This window comes from Artibeus jamaicensis, unplaced genomic scaffold (assembly GCF_021234435.1).
Source record: "Artibeus jamaicensis isolate MK-2021 breed Jamaican fruit bat unplaced genomic scaffold, CSHL_Jam_final contig_387, whole genome shotgun sequence".
Taxonomy (NCBI): domain Eukaryota; kingdom Metazoa; phylum Chordata; class Mammalia; order Chiroptera; family Phyllostomidae; genus Artibeus; species Artibeus jamaicensis.
Window position 1 is genome coordinate 6,050,184 of NW_026521812.1, and position 18,189 is coordinate 6,068,372.

General features: G+C 44.7%; 2 protein-coding genes across 17 annotated transcripts in view; one reads left to right on the plus strand and one right to left on the minus strand.

Annotated features, from left to right (window-relative positions):
• The window catches only part of EPB41L2 (erythrocyte membrane protein band 4.1 like 2), a 200,949-nt gene extending 198,251 nt beyond the window's left edge, over window positions 1–2,698 (plus strand). For all 16 annotated transcript variants that reach the window (XM_037147870.2, XM_053664758.1, XM_037147875.2 and 13 more), the window contains one exon: window positions 1,454–2,698. The gene's annotated coding sequence lies outside the window, so the exon portion shown is untranslated. The remainder of the gene's footprint in view (window positions 1–1,453) is intronic.
• SMLR1 (small leucine rich protein 1) lies at window positions 2,692–17,968 on the minus strand. The gene is given in 6 exon segments (XM_053664882.1): window positions 2,692–3,654; window positions 7,354–7,435; window positions 14,687–14,850; window positions 14,852–14,918; window positions 17,525–17,715; window positions 17,838–17,968. Coding segments are annotated over 6 exon segments (645 nt in total). The 3' UTR covers window positions 2,692–3,644.
• Window positions 17,969–18,189: the final 221 nt, after the last annotated feature.

Consider the following 18,189-nt stretch of genomic DNA (forward strand, 5'->3'; position numbering starts at 1 on the left):
TTTGGGACCTGTGGGCCTTAGAAAGGACCTTAATTAGCACTCTCTACCATCCTCTATAATCACCTACCTTTTGCCAAAACTTCCAATCCAGCTGAAATACAAAAGGAAACAGTTATCTTCTTAAATCCTTTCTCATTCAGAGACAACTCACCATCCTTATTTTGTCCGCCTCCCAGTCCACTCCGATTTTAGTCCTTCTCTGACCTTCTTACCTTTGATCATGGGCCCCCAAGACTCACGTCTTTCATTTTCTGTCACACTTACGTGAGGCACATCTCTGTCTCGGGCCCTGAGACAGCTCGGGGCTGTGTGCTGCCCCCCGGCCTCTGGTTTGGAGGTTCCAGACTGCAGACCCCATGGTGCTCTCTGGGGCCCTTCCCTATGCACCGCCTCGGAGTCCTCTCCTTCAGTGGTGTCTCTCGAAATCCCCTCTTCCACCCGGTGCCTTCAGCAACGACTCCCATCTGGGTTTTCGCCATCTAGCAGTCATGCCTGACCTCTGTCACCTTCCTCGTGCAGCCTGCCCTGCTGCACTGCCCCCCAGACTGGTGTTCCGACTTCCCCGCTCTCCGCCTTTAGCCCGTTCATCACACTGAAGCCACAGTGATGTCGAAACGTCAGGCCACGATGTTGAAAATCCCAGCCCGTGTTGGAACTTGCTGAGAGCCACAGGAGAGTGAGCCCCGCCTCCTCTTCTCCCGGGCTGGCCACGCCCCACGTGAACATGCCCCTCGTGAACCCGCCACCCCCCAGCCCTCGGACCTGTCAGTGCTGCCTCTCACCTGCTCCTCTGGATCATTGCAGTGAACTGACATTTGGTCTTTTTATCTAATGTTCTTTCTGAATTCATTCTTCATCCATCAGATCAAGATCATACTTCTCAGTCTGATGTTAAACAATAGACCTCACTTTTTACCTTACCTTCAGGTACTCAGCATGCCGTGACTTGGCTCCGGTGACATCGTTTCTTCTCCATCCTGCCCGTCCCATTCAGCGCTGCGCGTGCCTCTGTGCGCCCGTCTTCACACCACGCGCGGTCCCACTTCCCGGCCTCTTGCCTCACTCTCTGCTCCTCCCCTGAAGTGCCCTTTCTGTTCGTTTCACGGAAGTCAGCACTGACTTTGTTTTTCTTCCTCCCTTGACTCTACTTTTAAAACCTATTTGTTTCCCTTTTTTTACTATGTGAATGGACCTCTGTCTTTATTGTTTTCTGTGTTTTGGTTTCTTACTTGCCGATTGTTTCTAGTGTGCTTGTCAGTTCTCAAGACATGCTCCGTCTGGAGGGTGGAGCTGGGGCCCTTCGGCATCTTCAGGTGAACGCAGTATTTTTTCAGTTCTATAGAACTAGTCAGTAACTGTTGTTTGGTTTGGAATTTGATGAATGTTACTTACATTTTTCTTTCAAGCCTCTGACTTTGGAATATTTAAGCCTTGTCTCTTTTTTTCCTTCTAGAAAGTCATTTATCAAACAACATTCGACTTTGTGAACCTGAAGAGTTTTGACCATTTCAAATCAAACGCCACACCACTTACTCCAGCGAATTTACACTATGACTGGTAACGACGACCAGAAGCCTGAAGAATTAAAACGCCAGCACCAAACCTTACCTTAACAGCTCTGGTCTGCACCGTTCCCTCGCATTTTAATATATTCTTTTGTTTTATAACCACTTCTAAATATGGCTTGGTTCTTTTCCTTTTCTTTTTTTTTTTTAATTAGAGAGTTTTGTTGTCTCCTGTTTACTTTGTGTACAACTACCTGCTTTTTATGACTCATTTTTGATCCAATGATAGTGAACAAAGCCAGCCCCAGCTGGCCAGGTGCTGTTCGCTTGAACAGGTGCTGTTGTGCGGAAAGGAAACTCTGTGACTAATTTAGGTAGTGGCTCTCCTTCTTCCAGCTTCTTCCCGCTGAACTCCCGAAAATATTGACAGTTTTCAGATTGCAGTAAATATACTGTATGAGAACATATTAATACAGATTAAAAGCATTTCTTACATCTTGAAAATTTTCTAATGTTTGAGAAATTTACTGGGGATATTTTTTATATTGCACCCTTTTTGACTTCCAGTCCTGCGACTTTTTACTGTTAGTAGAAAGTCGGAGACTCTCCTGACTGGAGAATTGGGAGGCAGCCGCCGACCACGCACTGTGCTCAGAGACCCGCCGCCCCACAGGGCCCGCGCTCCCCGGACGCGTGCTCTCCGGCAGCATTCCAGGACCAGGAGGGGGGACAGAGAAGGCGATGTCTTCCCTTCTACTAAAATATTCAGGCAGCTTAAAACCTTAGTGCTTTCTTCCCTAACACACCCATATTCCAATACTTTCCACTGTCGGAACGTTTGGGTAGAACACTTGCTCTGTATTAAACCTCCTTGTCTACATGTAAGACTGACCTTTGTCACTGAGCAGGTCTGTGTCTTTCAGAGCGTTTGACGGTCCACGCAGGTTTGAGGACACTGGGGAGGGGAATAGGTGGGGACTGTGGCGGTGTTCTGACGCTTAAAAGAAAGACCAATTAAAGCTGACACCGGAGACCTGATAGGGACGTATTAATGGTATTGAACATGTTGTCCTTTGCTTTTGACCCTATGTATAGTTATGACGCCAGATTAGGTTATAGCAGCTTCAAGTTGTATTAAATGATATTTTGCTTTCTGTAATACTGTTATAAAATAAAGTTGGTTTATTCTCTAACCTTGTCATTTCTCTTTTTATAAAGGTTTAAAAAATAAATTCAAGTGATATTTTCAGTCAGAAGTCCTGTTACCTTGTGGGATGTGACATTCGTAAAATCTGTCATTCAGCTCTTTAGTGATTTGATGCTGCTGTGAACACCACCGATTTCACACAGCCAGGGCAGTGCTGGAAGTCTGTAAATCTAATGTCTGGAGTGGCAGACTCCTCTGGCTTTGCTTCATAGTCACCCACAGCTTTTACAAATCCTCCAAGGGATAATTTCACTTGGGTGTTTTGTTTTGGGGGGTTTTTTGGTGTATTTTTTGTTTTGATTTAGGAAATACTTAGCTGTATCACCTGAAGCTTCTCTGTTTCACATTTTGCTTTGCTTTCCAGGGGCCTTAAGGTGTTAGGCAGAATGGGCTGTGCCGAGGGCTTTGGCTGAGACCCACCAGATTAAGTGCTGAATTTTCCTTTAAACATTAAAAACATTACACAGCAAATGACCAACGAGAATATTCCACTGAAAATGTTCTGGAGAATCCCTGTCCCATGTCATTTAAAGTGAGGTCTTAGATATAATGTGCATGACTGCTGCCTTTGGAATCTGTTTCCCCTGAATTCTCTCACCTTCGAAAGGTCTTGCTCACTCTCTAGAATGGTTACAAAACTCTCCTTTCTGAAGAAGCCTATTTCAGCAAGCCAGGACTTAGAAATAGTATGGAACCAAATGTGGCTCTGTAAATATATTTTTCATCAGAAAGCTTATGTATATAACATTCATTTTTAAAGCCGAGGTTGATCTTGCCAGGGATTTTTGAGAACATATCCTTCCACGCTTCTAAAGACGATTGCAGTGATAGGAGGTGTGTCCAGGGCAGCGCCAGTAGGCAAGGAGATGCAGTGTTCACTTGGGGCCCAGCCTGATTCAGCTCAGACAGCAAGGGCAGGGGTCCCAGCAACGTCAGGAACACCTGTGGGGGACAGTGTGGATAATGTCACCTGTTATTACGGCACCAAGGTTGGCTTATTTGGTATATTTTGCATTTAGAAGTTAGAAGTATTTCTAACAAAATACTTCTCGGGATGTTATAATCTTTATAAACCGAGCTTTCAAAACCCCAAATGATAGAATGAGAAAGGGGGTCAACAAGGTCACTGAAGCGCGACGTCAGGTGCTAGTTTTGTATCGTACGTCAAAAGCAAGACAGTTTGGGGGTGATGCACAAGGATCCCCTTCGGTTTCATGGGGTTTTACAAATGTGTGTTGTTTTACTTGGTTCTCATGGCGGTCCTGCATGGAATGCAGCAAATGGCGATGCATTTTCCACCATCACTCCAAAAATGCTCCCAGCAAAATGGTAGTCATTATGAGTAATAATACTGTGCATGAGTTAATCCACCAAGGGCAAGGTCACAGGAGATAATCCCATGATAAAATTCTGCACTGTTCGGAGGTCACTGGGGAAGCCTGTTAGGAAGGACTGACCTTGCGGAGCCCTGCAGTGTCAGGGGTGGAGGCAGCTAAGGAGGCTGGTGTACAAGCCAAACCTTTTCTTAAGACTCTGGCTGCAGACTTCCTAACCAGAGACTCCTGAATGGATTTCAAGGGGCTAAGCTTTTCCCTAGTACTTCCAAATTTATGATTATATGCATTTTTCCTAGAGGTAAAAGATGTTTTATTGCCTTTTGTAAAGGTATTTATTAATTAAAGGTTAAGAACCTCTGCTCATAATCTGGGTCTGGAATGTGGATTCACAATGTATAAAAAGTAGAACATATTTTAAGATTCCCCATCTGGGGGGTGATGTGAGTGTCTTGGATACACGTTTCTTGTTTACTTTCTAGCACTCATTTGCCTGTGTGAATGCCACTGTGCAAACTCTGATACTCTCAGAGGCCTCTTCTGAGTGCCACGCTGACTGCAAAGTTAGAAAGCAAGGATTGCAAGGGCATTTGGTTCAGAAAACAAACCAGAAGATTGAACTGTGGTTTCTGAGAGACAGTTTTGCCAAAGAACTCAAAACTCCAAGAAAATGTACTTGGTGTACAAAAGTGTTTATCTGTTCTCGATTTCCCAGTTGCTACTAAGTGCCATCTAAACACTGGTAGAGTCTGTTCCCTGGTTAAATTAATTCTAAGTCTTTATTTTTATATATTTTTTAAGATTCTATTTATTTATCTTTCTAGAGGGGAAGGGAGGGAGAAAGGGAGAGAAATGGCAATGTGGAGTTGCCTCTCCTGTGCCCCCTATTAGGGACCCAGCCTGCAACCCAGGCATGTGCCCTGACTGGGGATCGAACCAGTGATCCCTTGCTTTGCAGGCCCATGCTCAATCCACTGAGCCACACCAGCCAGGGCCTATTTTTATTTTTTTAAAGGGTTACAAATAATATTTCAGGGAACATAGTGTGTGCCCTTCCTCATCTTTTTTACCTGCTTCTACAGATCAGGATTGTGAAGGGGAGGTCGTGGATTTGCAGTTTCCTGGGATCAAATTTCCCAATTTCCAACGCTGTTAATGGGAGAGATGGGAAGATGATATTTGCAACTTTAGGTTAGCTCTGTTTCAAAAAATTCTGTGCTAAATTCTCATTGACTAAATGACAACATAACAAAATGTGTTTTATTGAAAGTCTCACATTAGAAATAAGGTCAGGAACTGTTAGGAAGTAAGATTAGGAAATGAAAGGCCATTTAGGGTTGTGAGAGCATTTTTGGCCCCTGCTTAAAATTAAGGGTAATGTAAGATAAGGTAGGAAGACTGTTGGCCTGGTCAAGGGGGCAGCCATGATGAAGATCTGAAGCAGTCCAGGCTGGACCCCATCCTTCATTAACTGGACTGTGAGCACCGCAGAGTGAAGGCAGGGCCCTGCGGCCGCATGGCTGTGCTCTGTGGAGCGCTGTCAAAGAGTAGCAGTGCCTGCAAGCAGATCACAGTGAAGCCCTTGGACTTGGTCGCTCCATGGGACAACTCACATATTTCTGTTCCTCTCTACACAGAAAAACATTCACAGCTCTATTCATGATTTCACTGGAAATCCCTCGCTCTCATTCCATTCAACAGCAGCAAAAGGGATAGGTCTTACTTTAAGTTAGTTGGTTATGCTTATCACCGATAACATGGATGCTTAGAGCTCATGTATTTCCACCACAGCTGGAAAGGCTGAGGTGGTGGGAGGGCATCCACGAAGCCAAAAGTCAGGCTTCCCAAGTGCTCGTCTGCAGAAGGTGAACAAACGCTGTGACCGAACCGTGGATTTGGCTGGCAGCTGGGAGTACGATGCATCCTTTCACGCCTTCTGTTCCAAAGAACATTCTTACACAAGCTGATTTCCACCAGAGGCTAAAAAGAGATCCCTCCCAGAACTGAAAGAATACTGTTCTTCCATATGGCATGAATACTGCTATTCTAAATTACCCCAGTCTAAAAGCTCCAGCACACATCTTCATTGTGATCAAATGCACTAAAACATGGAGCTGGGTGTCTTCAGTCAGAGGGTGATGTTTTGTATTTTTCAGGAAGTGCAAAGAGAGACCAATAGCTCCTGGGATGCATATGAAGAATTTGAGGGTCGGGGGAAGAAGCAGAAAATACCCAGCATTGGTGGTGGATTCCTGCTCTTTTTTTATTATCCATATGATCTTTTATATGATTGTATGTCACTATGGAAATTGGTCTATTCTTACAGGTGAACAAATTCATTATGTTTTATAAAGTTCATCACTCGAGTAGCCTGTTAGACTCATATACAAATATTGGGATAAAAGCAGACTAACACTTAGGCCATATTAAGCATCTTTTGTTTATGTTAACTAGGAAAATAGTAATCACTATTTTAACTACCACCTTGAATTAAATATTTAAGTTTTCTGTGTTAGCTGTTTGGGGCTCTCCCTGAGAGAGAATTCTGCCAGGGAAATGTTGAATTCCTTCCTCATTTAGAAATGGCTCCCTGATGTTTTGGCTTTAAAGGCAAAGTCTTGAATTATTCTCTCATGAGTTAGATGAATATTCTGCTCTCCTTTTGCCAACGCCGAACTGCCAGAATTTCCAAGTCACGTCATGCTGAAAGCCTCATGCGTGGGTGCACCATACCGTCCAGAGACGGCACTCATTCGGTGACTTGACAATGTGGCTGTGAAAGCAACTGGGAGAAGGAGAGAAGCAGAGGAGCAAAGGCAGGGCCAGAACGACGCTTACGAAAGTGTCAAGAGCTGTGCAAGTGCAGGAGGAGGAGGTGTCAGTGCTCTCCTGGGAAACGCGCGGGGCTTGGGCCATTCACCTTCTGCCCGTTGATTGATTTCTACCAGTTCCTTCTAAAATAATGTGGGCTTCCACAGGATTAGGTGATATTGATGTTTAGGGATTTTATTTTTAAAGTATGCCCTTCAGAGTGGACCTAGTCCTATAAAAGTTAGAAAGTTACAATGTGTCCACTCCATAGAGCACATCCAAGAAAACCTTGCAATCTTGGGGCTCTCTGAAGAACTGCTATTTAAGCTGAGTCTCAAAGAAGTCTTAGATAATAGTCGCCACTTTAAGATATGGTTCAGAACGAGCATCTTGCTGTGGCTCTTGTTTATGAACTGTTGCAGAATAAGTGGATGACCATCACTCTCTGAGCAGAGGTTCAGTGCACTCGAGCCGATGATCGGTCCCCACGGGTCACCTTCGTTTCCTACGGTGGTACAGGGAGGAGCTGGCCTCGCGATTGTGTCGGTGATCAGGAATCTGGGACAGTTCTTCTTTGACTGAAAGGAAGAACATCAGTTAGTACTTTGGAAACAGCTGAGTGTCACAGTGGTTACTGTCCGGCATTTCTATACTCGTGGCCCCAGCAGGGCACAGAACTCCAGGTCTTCCGAGCAAGTCCTAGTGCAGGAACTCTGCTGACCTCCTCAACCATTTCCAAAGACATGTGAACACTTTGTAAAGAATGGTGCTGGGTGGAGTGGACAGATAAGCACTGTAATAAAAAGTTGTTACATGCTAAGTATGTTTTATTTGTAGTAGATTAAGTGTGGATTAAATTTATTAAGGTCCTCATATTCAATAAGCATTTATTAGGCGGGTCTCTAGGCCAGGAGCTGGGGAAATAGAAATGAGTAAGATCGGTTTTCTGTCCCTGTTCCTCCCCTCACCCCAAATGCGTCTGGGCCTTTGCAGTCCTTAGATATGTCAAATTATTCTTCCTTTACCTTTCTGCATTTTTTACTGAAAACTGACAGTTTCAAATTTTTACCATGAACACACATACTTAACTGCTTAAAATGTAACTTCAGTGAAAGCTGCTCTCACTAAAATCTTAAAAACTTGCCAATTATATTCTAATTATACTAAATCTAGTGGCACTTTTCAGTCTCTGGTTTTCTTCCTCTGTAGCATTTGACATGTCTCCCCGCCATGTCCCAGTCACTTTTCTCCCTGTGCTTTTACTGTGTCCATCTTCCTGAGTTCTCTGTTCTGTGGGATGAACTGCTACCTCTTGGCAACAGCAGATTTGATTTTTAGCTCTGGGATGTTTCTTGAGATCCCTGCAAGCATCCCTTGAGATCTAATGTATCAAAACAAACAACCCCCCCACCACCACAAGTAAACCTGCTTTTTTATTCTTAAAAGGTTTATTTTCAGACTTATAACTCACAAATTATTCAAGCCAGAGACCAGGGGTTTGCAATCTCATGCAAGATAACACATATTTATACAATTGAACCTGAAAATGTTCCTTTTGGCTCCCATGTCAAATCCAAGCAATTTGTCCCTGCCAGGCCCTGCACATGCCAGGTGCCCCAGGACAGGGAGTTTTCCAGGCCTTCACCAATTGTCATCTTTGTCTGGAGAAGGTACCCATGCATCAGTGGTGACAAACTCTGGGCTATGTGAGCCTCGGGGTCTAATAGCTAATATTTGTTGAGCAGTTATTGTGTGCCAGACTCTGCATGAAGCCCCTTGCATTCCGTAGTTAATTCTTGCAATGACATTTTGCTGTAGTCACCATTGTTACATGTTACAGATGACAAACGGAGGCAGAGAGAAATCAAGGGGGAGCAGTTGACTCAGGATCACAGAAACTGGCGGATTCAGGATTCCATCCCAGACAGTGTGACTCCACAGCTCACACCGTCCACCGCTCAGTTACACTGCCCTTCCACACAGAGCATTGCTAATCCAGAAGTGTTGCTTGAGACAGCCCATGGCTTAGGTCACAGGTGGCAAACACAAGGCCGGCGGGCCAAATCCAGCCTTCCACCTTGTTTTATCTGGCCTGGCACCTGTTCTCCCCAGTAGTGGCAGCACTGAGCTCCCGCTTAACTATTAAAGAGTAGTTACATTTACACGGTCCTAAATTACATTTGGCCCTTTGAAGGCAACCGCAAAGCTGATGTGGCCCCCGGTGAAAATGAGTCCGACACCCCTGGCCTAGATTATATAAGCTTGTTGGAATATGAGTAATTTCTTTCCTTTTACTTTTAATTTTAAAAGCTAAACTGAGTGACCAGCGCTTTGAATAAGGAACTAGATGCAAACTGTCAAGCTGAAAATGGCCAACCTGAACACTGAAATCGAAAGAAGAGAACCCTAAGAGCGGAGAATAAAACGGAGAGTCCAAGAGGAAGCTCGTCAATTGACGATGAGTTCTCTCTCCAGCAAACAGTTTGTGCTAGGCACAATGCAGAAAGCGGGAGGAAAATTTATCCTTCTGAGAGAGCTTGCAACGTGGTTATGATTTTATTTCACTGCATCTACACTGGTACAGAGAGAGGTTAGACATGTGAGAGTAGGCAGGTGACCCCCTGTTTGTTACTGTGGAAAATTCTATGAATAACCATTTTCCCTTTTGGGGAAAAATATGATCTTCCTGACCCAGGGCATTGTCATTATACCAAAGAATCACTACCATCAGTAATTAGAACTAGATGTTATAGAACGAGATGGATCAATCCTCTTAAAGCTTTTGTAAAATTATTATCTTGTTTCAAATTGTCCTAGCTGCCCTTTTTTTGGATTTATTTATTTATGTATTCTCCATCACCATTTATCCCTTCTATACCTCTTCGACCTTTACCCCTCCCCACACCCCCACAATTATGACATTGTTGTCTGTGTCTGTAAGTTCTTCCCCGTCCCCCATCCCCCGTCCCCCACCCCCAGTTGTCTCTCATATTGGTGGCGAGTTTGTTGGTCTGGGTCAGAAGGATTCATTCATTCAGCAGACATCTATGGAACCCCTACTCCATGTTCAATACCCTCAGGGTGGTGCATTGGGTGAGAGGATCAACTACCCAGGGTTTAAATCCTGACTCTACCATTTTTTAGGTGAGTGACCTTGGGAAATTTGCTTAATTATTGCAAGATAATTGTAATGATACATTATTATCATGACACAAACACTTCGTTCTTGGAATTGATAAACCAGCAGGGGTAATAATGGCTGAAAATTGTTCAGAGCAGGCACCATGAAGAACCTCAGAGGTGTCGCCTCCCATCTGCCCACAGCAGCCCCGTAGCTACACCCTGCTGCTGTTCCTATCTTACAGATGAAGAAGCAAACCTCAAGAGGCTGAGCGGACACTGTTAGAGATCTGGAGTGCAAACCCCATTTGGTCTGACTCATAGTCTGAGCTGTTAACAACTTCACTCTGCCAACCCGTAATTATTCTGATTTTTTCCAATACTGTGATTGCTGACTACTAAGTGTGTCTATATGAAGTTCAGTGAGGGAGGTCTGGCCACACTGGACATTTTCAATACTTGGGTGTCTGTCCGAGAATGTTAGCTGCGGAAGGCCAGAACCTGGTCACTTACCTGACCTTATTTTGGACCTAATGCCATCCAAAAGCTTTCAGGCATTCAATAGACACATTTTTAAAAATAAGAATAGTTTTGGCAATGTTGGTTATTTTCTAGAGCAATTTGTTCTTGCTCAGAATTATAGTATTTTGGGGACAAAGAGTGGCACTTAAAAACAGATGTTTAGGAATCTCGGTATTTGGGGAGGTAAGGCAATCAAAAGTCCTACCCTGCCAGACACGGAATGTCCACTCAAGGTCGAGGAAGCGTCTGGCAATGGAAAGTTCAAGACTCAGACCCCCACCTCAAGAGCTACTCCTCAAGGCCATTGACAGACTGAATGGTACAGGATGTTAGATAATTTTCTTCCTTTTTGAGAAAATTGATGTTCTCTACATACTAATTAAATTTACGTGCACCATTACCTCCAAAGGTTGGCAGTGTAGGGATTAATGTTGAATAATTACAATACCTCCACATGCTTTCCATCACATCTTCATATGCCTCTCCTGTCTGATGGACTGGAGCCAGGCAGACCAATTCTCTATTTTAGAACGCAGGACTCTGGGGTTCAGGGAACACACCAGTTAATCTGTCAACGTCCCTTTCTTTACAGGAACAAACTAGGAATGATTACACTTGCCATAATCCTGGTTGGAAGATTAATGATATGACATTAGACCATCTGTTTACAGTTTTTAAATGGGAGCTGCTAAATAGAGACACACACTGGTGATATTTTATTTGGGGCCAAGAGATCTCATTTGTCCTCAAACTGGAGAGAAGGTATTGCTACATTCCTTTAGGAAAGTGAGTACAAAAAGAACTATATATTTAAATGCTGTATGTTTTTAGAGCTTTAAGAAGACAGGAGAATTTGGAATTAAAAGGGACTAGATCTACACAAAAGTGAAAGCTTGCTGAGTCCAAGGTTATTTGCTAATGCTATAAAACTTAATCAAGAACTGCTGCAAAAAAAGGTTGCCCAGATCCCACTTGGGGCGGGTTGGCAGGTGGAAAATAAGCAAAGGGTGTTTGAATAGTGAATTCCTCAGATGGTAACATAGTGTGGCCTACCCCTCAACTGCCCCCTGGCCGGGTAACTGTAAGGAAGAGCGCCCAGGACTCCAATCTCTCCACCCTGCCACGCTTGGGAACCAGTCTCGACAGGCTGAACACTGACAGCAAGGAAGACTGTCAGTCCAGTCAGCTGGGCAGTCCTGTCTCGGGAGCCTCCACAGGAGGTTTGTGGGCAGGCCACTAGTGATGGAGTGCTAGGAGTCATCAGGGTTCTTCCCGGCAATAAACTTCCGAGGGGGCCCCCAGTACAGCACGTGGCTGCTGCACAGATTGTTGTGAGCTCCTTTCACGCCCGCACTCACTCCCCCGTACTTCTTACCTGGTGTATGGAAGGCCAGGGCACACTTCATTGAGAGCCAGTGGAGAAGAACCACAGAATGGGGGGCATGCCTTAGCTGTTTAGAAGATCCTACCTCTGGTGGGAGTGTGCAACTCTAACTGTGAGACAATAAGGAGAAAGGGCAGGTCGTTCTTACAGCCCTTTGACCAGACGTCCAACGAGGCCAGAGCCAGAAGCATGTGGATCTGCAGCATTTCTCCTTCAGCATCTAGTGATTTCGCCAGATGCCTTTTGTGGTTTTCGAGAACTGAGTTGTTTTCTTTCATTCAGTTCTACAAGCCCAAAGGAAAAAAATCTATCCCACTATCTAAGACAATCCCTGGTTTATGGTGCAATGGATTCTTAAATATTTGTTGAATGAATGAAGGAGCGAGAACTCTTCCTATCCAGAAGTCTAATGCAGATTTGGAGCTAGCTTCAAAGTTGGTGAAAGGGTCCCACCTAGAGAGCTTTTGCCCTCATCCCGTGAGGCTGACCTTCTTGGGTTAGATGCTATATTGCAAAAAATGGAGGCTTTGAGATGGGTAGGCCAGACCTGTAATTCAGCAAGTGCAGAAGTCAAGAAAAGCTCAGTCACCTATAAGAATTTAGAAAAAGAGGAGTGAAGGAAATGTGAAGACAGAGCAGGTCGGTGAGGCCCTCTGCTTCCTTCATGCACATGCTTCAGAAGGAGTTCCGATTGGATTGAGCTACAAACTGAAGGTGATCCTTTTTGTCTGAGACCTGATTCTAGACAACTGACACAGCAAGGATGTGTTGTTGAAGGTGGAAGGGTGTCACCATGCGGTGATCACGGGGACGAACACACCGGACAACGCTGGGCCTGAGCCTGGGAGCAGTGCCCTGCCTGCATTTTCTCCAGCATCAGCCCTGGGATGCTGGGCACACTCTCAAGGGCAAGTTCACTTTTCCAGGGCATTCTGAAGGAATGTGATTGATATGCTTATACCTCAGAATTATCTAAAAGACTAAAATCCCATAGACCCATGTACATTTTGCACACTATAGATGATTTCCCCTGGAGCATAGGGATAGAGCTATAAAACCAAGATTCATGCTTTTTTTTTTGTAGTTTGTCCCAAATACCAGATGTCCCACTGAATGGTGTGACCTACGATAACTAATAAGTAGAGGCCAGTTAAAGGCGGGGACTCGGGAGGTTATCTCGGCCTGTTGTTTGCCTCATTTACTGCTTGGTACATTTTTGATACACTAAAATTTTAGTGTATCAATTTTGATACATAAAATTTCTGATACACTAAAATTTTATCTCACTGAAGCGGCAGTTAGAGATGACACTTGGCAGTGACGCGAGCTATGCAAGTCCCCGACCGCGATGTCAGCACCCCAGCACGGCTCCACTGGTGCCCCGTGGCAGTGGGAGCCTGGCGTGCTTGCGACTAACAATGACCATTTTAACAGCTTTAAAAGACCTTCAAAATGGACACGTTTGCAGCGGGTAGGAATTAAACCTGCTCAGAGAACTCTGAAGGGGCCCTGTTATTGGGAGTTGGGGGATTTTTCCTTTTCCTTTTTCAGAGGCTCTTTTCCAGGGCTCGGTGGTAGTGAGTGGCTGAGCGGCTGAGCATCCTGCCAACTGGTCCTGGGGCAGCGGAGGATAAACTGACTTAATAAAGAAAACGATTTATCACGCAAGTGCTGTGGAGCAAGGCGGGCCACGGCTGGGCAGCACTCAATACGAGCCGTTCATAAAAATGAGACACGAAAAATGAAAGTCTGGGGGATATTTGAGCACATGATGATCGAAAACTTAATGATTCCACAATGCACTCTCTGTCCTCCAGGATTTTGTATGTTCTAAATCTCATAAAAATGGATATCCCCATTTGTACTTCTCTTCGATTTTAGAGCATATGTGATCACATTCAGAATTCTGAACATCTGTTTATGTAATACTATCCATGAAGGCATTGCTTGGACTTGCTAAGTGTTCGTGGGAGAGAAAGGGTTTTTAAACGTGTTTTATTTAGTACCTTAATATGATACCCTCTAACTTAAGAAATATTACTGTTTTGTTGATCTTGCTAAGATACTATTAATGTCTATGACATTAATCCATTTTTTGCTGGGCACACTATTAACAGACAGTCTCTCAAGTTACAGTCCTGTTTTATTACTTTCAATGTTACAGCAGAACAAACAGTTTCAATTTAGGACCCAACTGCCCACGTCTAAATCACTGTAAGTTTCCTGAGGTTTTTTTTGTTTGTTTGGTTGATTGGTTTTGGGTTTTTCCTCCCCCCCCTTGAGTCTACAGCCTCATGGAAAGTTTACACCAAGCATCAGGTCCCTATTAGGGCCTGGCATGTTGCCAGACATTGCAGTGTTAGGCGGGTTTCATTAGAAGTTCAGTGGCTGAGAAAGAAGTGTGTGCACACACTCACAGGCACACACTCATCTCACAGGGAGAAAGCAGAACGTGAAAAACCTTTTAACGTTTGGGAGTCTATCTCCCTGAGAGACAGAGACAAGCAAACCATACACTGAAACTGCTGATTGGTAGTCTGACTGTGAGAGGCTGCCATTAAGGGTCCCCCCAACCCCGCCCCGGGAGGCCTTTAAGAGCCTAGCCCTGATCACACCCTGGAAAGGATTAAACTTTGCCCCATTCACCGATGATGATATCTTTAGAGAGTTTTTCTTAAGAACATACAAATCAAAAAGATGTGTTGCTCCAGGCCTCCCAGAAAACACTGCCCTCCCGTTGGCTTGTTGCAAAATTGTGCTGTGGGAAAGGACATCCAACCCCTGCCTTGTGTGGCGTACTTACCCTCCATCAGTTTGATCCTGAAGTAGGCAATGAGAAGGAGCAGCAGCAAAGCCACCGGCAGGAAGACTCCGGAGAGCAGGAACCAGCCTGGCAGCTCCCTCAGGAATGAGGACAGCACAGGGCTCATGGCCAGCCCCGCAGCCCGCCCGGAGCAGTGAGGCGTGCACTGGGGACCAGGGTTGCTCAGTCCGCTCCTGTTTTCTTCTGGGGACCTGGCCTTTGCTCAGTCCATCTCAGTGGCACTTTTCGTGGACTTTGCTCTATTTAAACAGTCCCATGGACTCTGAGAGGATTGCTGGCAGGTTACTCTGTAACTCAGTGTTGAGGAATTCAAAGGTGATTCTTCCACTTCATTCTGGAGAGTATTTATCTGGCTAGGTTGGAGATGACACCAGAGGCCTAGATTTCTTTGTATTCAGTTTATCTAGAGTGAAAATTACCTGACTTCAAGCAAACTTCACCATTTTATATATATACATTCACATAACCCTTGAAGTAGGAAGAATTTTTTTCTGCATTTTTTAAATTTTGGACTTAAAAGGACTTAGTAGCCGTGTTAACACACCAGTGAGTGAAATGTTCTTTGTCTAGAGAAAGTGAATTTTTCTTCATACTTCGTTGATACAACTAATCTCAAGTAAAGAAAAACAATGTTTTTTCCATATGTAAGAGCTCTTCTTAGAATGTCTTGCTCTGAATGCTTTTCTGAGAGGTGCACTGGTGTATTCCCTTATTCAGCAGACATGTAATTCTACTAGAACACAACCTCTTGACTAGAGGCTGGGCATGCAGAGGAGAGGAAGTCATCGTCCTGCGCTCTGAGAGGAGAACCGCACGGAGCCAATGGCCACACGTGATAACGACAGGATGGATGGTAACGGGGCCCCTCCTCCTCCCCTTGATGCACGAGAGTTCGCTTCCCGCATTGGGAGTTGTGTTCTCAGCTCACTTCTGCTTACACACTCCTGGGGCCCACCATCTATCTGCATCAGAAGGTGGGCCCTAACTGGGAACGATGTGGGCTGTGTGGGAACTGTAAAGTTTCTGGGAAAAGAAGGGGTAATAAACTATGTTAACTTGTTGAGTAAGTTACATTCTCACTGACTGCTTCAGCAGAAAAATTTCAAAGATGCTAATCTATTAAGCTAAAACCAACTGCAAGAATTAAAAGGATTTCTGGGAAAAATTGTACCATTTGTGGGGGGAGGGACATTGGCAGCTACCCTCTTTGGTTCATGCCTCTTATGTTCTAAGCCCCTCTCCTGTCCCCACCGGGCAGTGGCTTTGGCGAGTGGCGGACAGTCCAACATGAACTTGCTGCTGGCAGGGCCTCCTGAGTCCTTTCAGGAAGGATTTTGCATGGCCATGCAGACTCAGTCTCAGCTGTGAAGTGGGCCCCTAATTATAAAATAATAAGGGTGGGCAGGGTCTTAGAGATGCTTGGCTGGCATTTCTGAGCAGAAGCTAGTAGACAGCTTCCTCTCAGGAAAGAGACATCTTAATTCGAGGATGGCATCTGGAGTAACCGAGATGAGGGTGGTGTGCTGTGATATCTCCTGTGTGCCCTCCAATGAGCGACCTCTCCGGGGCTTTTCCAGTTTGAACATGATGCTAATTTGTAAAGTGGCAATCCACAAGAAACTTCCATGACCAGGTGACATTACCAGGGAGACTCAGGCAGCTGTTAGGCAGGCTGTTTGTCATGTTCTTTCTTTCTGTTTCATTCCAGTCAGTAAGCCCAGACAAAGGAAGTGAGGGGAACCAGCAAATATAGACATGATAGTAATGCGAACTCCAAGACTGACATAGCAATGAATGCAATGGGAGACTAATTAGTTCCAGTTATGAAATTGGGCTGAAGCTGTGAAAAATAGGACGTGAGCTGAGCCTGGGCATGAGGAGCTGAGGGATGCCCTCCTTAAACTGGTGTGTGGCAGGCAGTAGGGTTGGATGTGGTTTTGAAGGGACAGGGAAGAACTGAGAGTGACTAAATGAGATGGGGTTCAGGCCAGAGGGCATCTTAAGAGGTGGAAGTAGAGTAGCCTCAAAGCGTGTAGACTTGTGAATGCTCTGTGAATGTTTTACTAAGGACTCCACTGTTTGGACAAGGAAGACCAGTCAATGGTCTTTGATCATGGAAGTGCATGATCTGACCTGGTTCATGAGCACTTAGTGCTCGAGAAAATGGACTGAGGAGAAAAAAGATCAGAATAGGTTGTTTCAGCATGATAGCAAGATACGAAGCATCGAGAAAGGGGATGGCAGGGGAAGAAGGGCACAGGCATTCTGTTGAGATGACATGAACAGTCCTTCGTGAATAATTATACAGAGATAAGTAGAAGTCATACTGGTATTAGAGTTTTTCTTTATAAAAAATGCTACATTGCTGGGAACTTCTAAAAGATTAAATATCAGAATTTATTAAACATGCTCCAGAGCTTGAGAACTTCGATCAGTAAAGGCCCTTATCCCAATCCAAACTGGGCGCTTGGGGTTCTGCTCTGTAGGCACAGAAACTGTATAAAGATGAGTGTTAGAACCCCGGTGATACATCTGATTTCCCGAATTTCAGGGTGGGGTTCCACAGAGAATGTGCCATTTGCTACCACAAAGACAGCAACTTCTTCGCCTGGCTCTCTACCACGTGTGGGAATTATCATTAATACATTGGAAAATATACACCCATGAAAATAGACAGACATATTGCATTAGGGATTAAACTGCCCTGTTGATTGATTTCCTTAATAATGAATGCTCCCTTTATTGATTTGCATAATGATTTAAGGCACAAGTGATTGTGGATGTTAATATTTGGGAGTGAAATTCCTTGAGTCTTACCCTTAGACCACCCATTGAATATTCCTAATGACAGCTGGGCGAAAGCCTTCCTTAGACAGTTGTGACCTATTGGAGGTTTCGATGCTACTGAACCCATTGGGCCTCTGGTTTGGATTCCACATTCATCTGACTGAGCCATGAAGTATGACTCATTATAACGACAGGACACAGAACTGTGGACGTCCTGCAGTCTGTCAGTGGAAAAGTGCCGAAGTGCCATTGACTGATACCTGCCCTATCAGAACACACACAGCTACAAAGCCAGGATAAGAAATTAAAGGCAAACGAAACTGACAGGTTTCAAATAAAGTACGTTGACTTCACGAGGCTGTTGGTGTTTTGCTGAAATGCAGCATCACTCACAACGTCAGTGTGGCCCTGACTTACTCCAGTGGGAGCCTTTGGAGTAGGAAAGCCCATGGTCTTCTGCCTCTCGTCAACCATCCCACTGAACTCAGCTCACTAGTGCATGTCAACTAAAGTGGCATCACTTGGCACCAGTACTACAGTCAGCACAGAAATAAGGACTCTGAAATCATGTGACAGTGGTGGTTTATAAGGTAGGTGCTCATTCGGTAAAAAATATGATCACGGAAGTGACGCTAAAAAATGTGAATTCTCTGTAACCTTTGAGAAATGGTCCACCAGCTTTCATTTTTCCTATC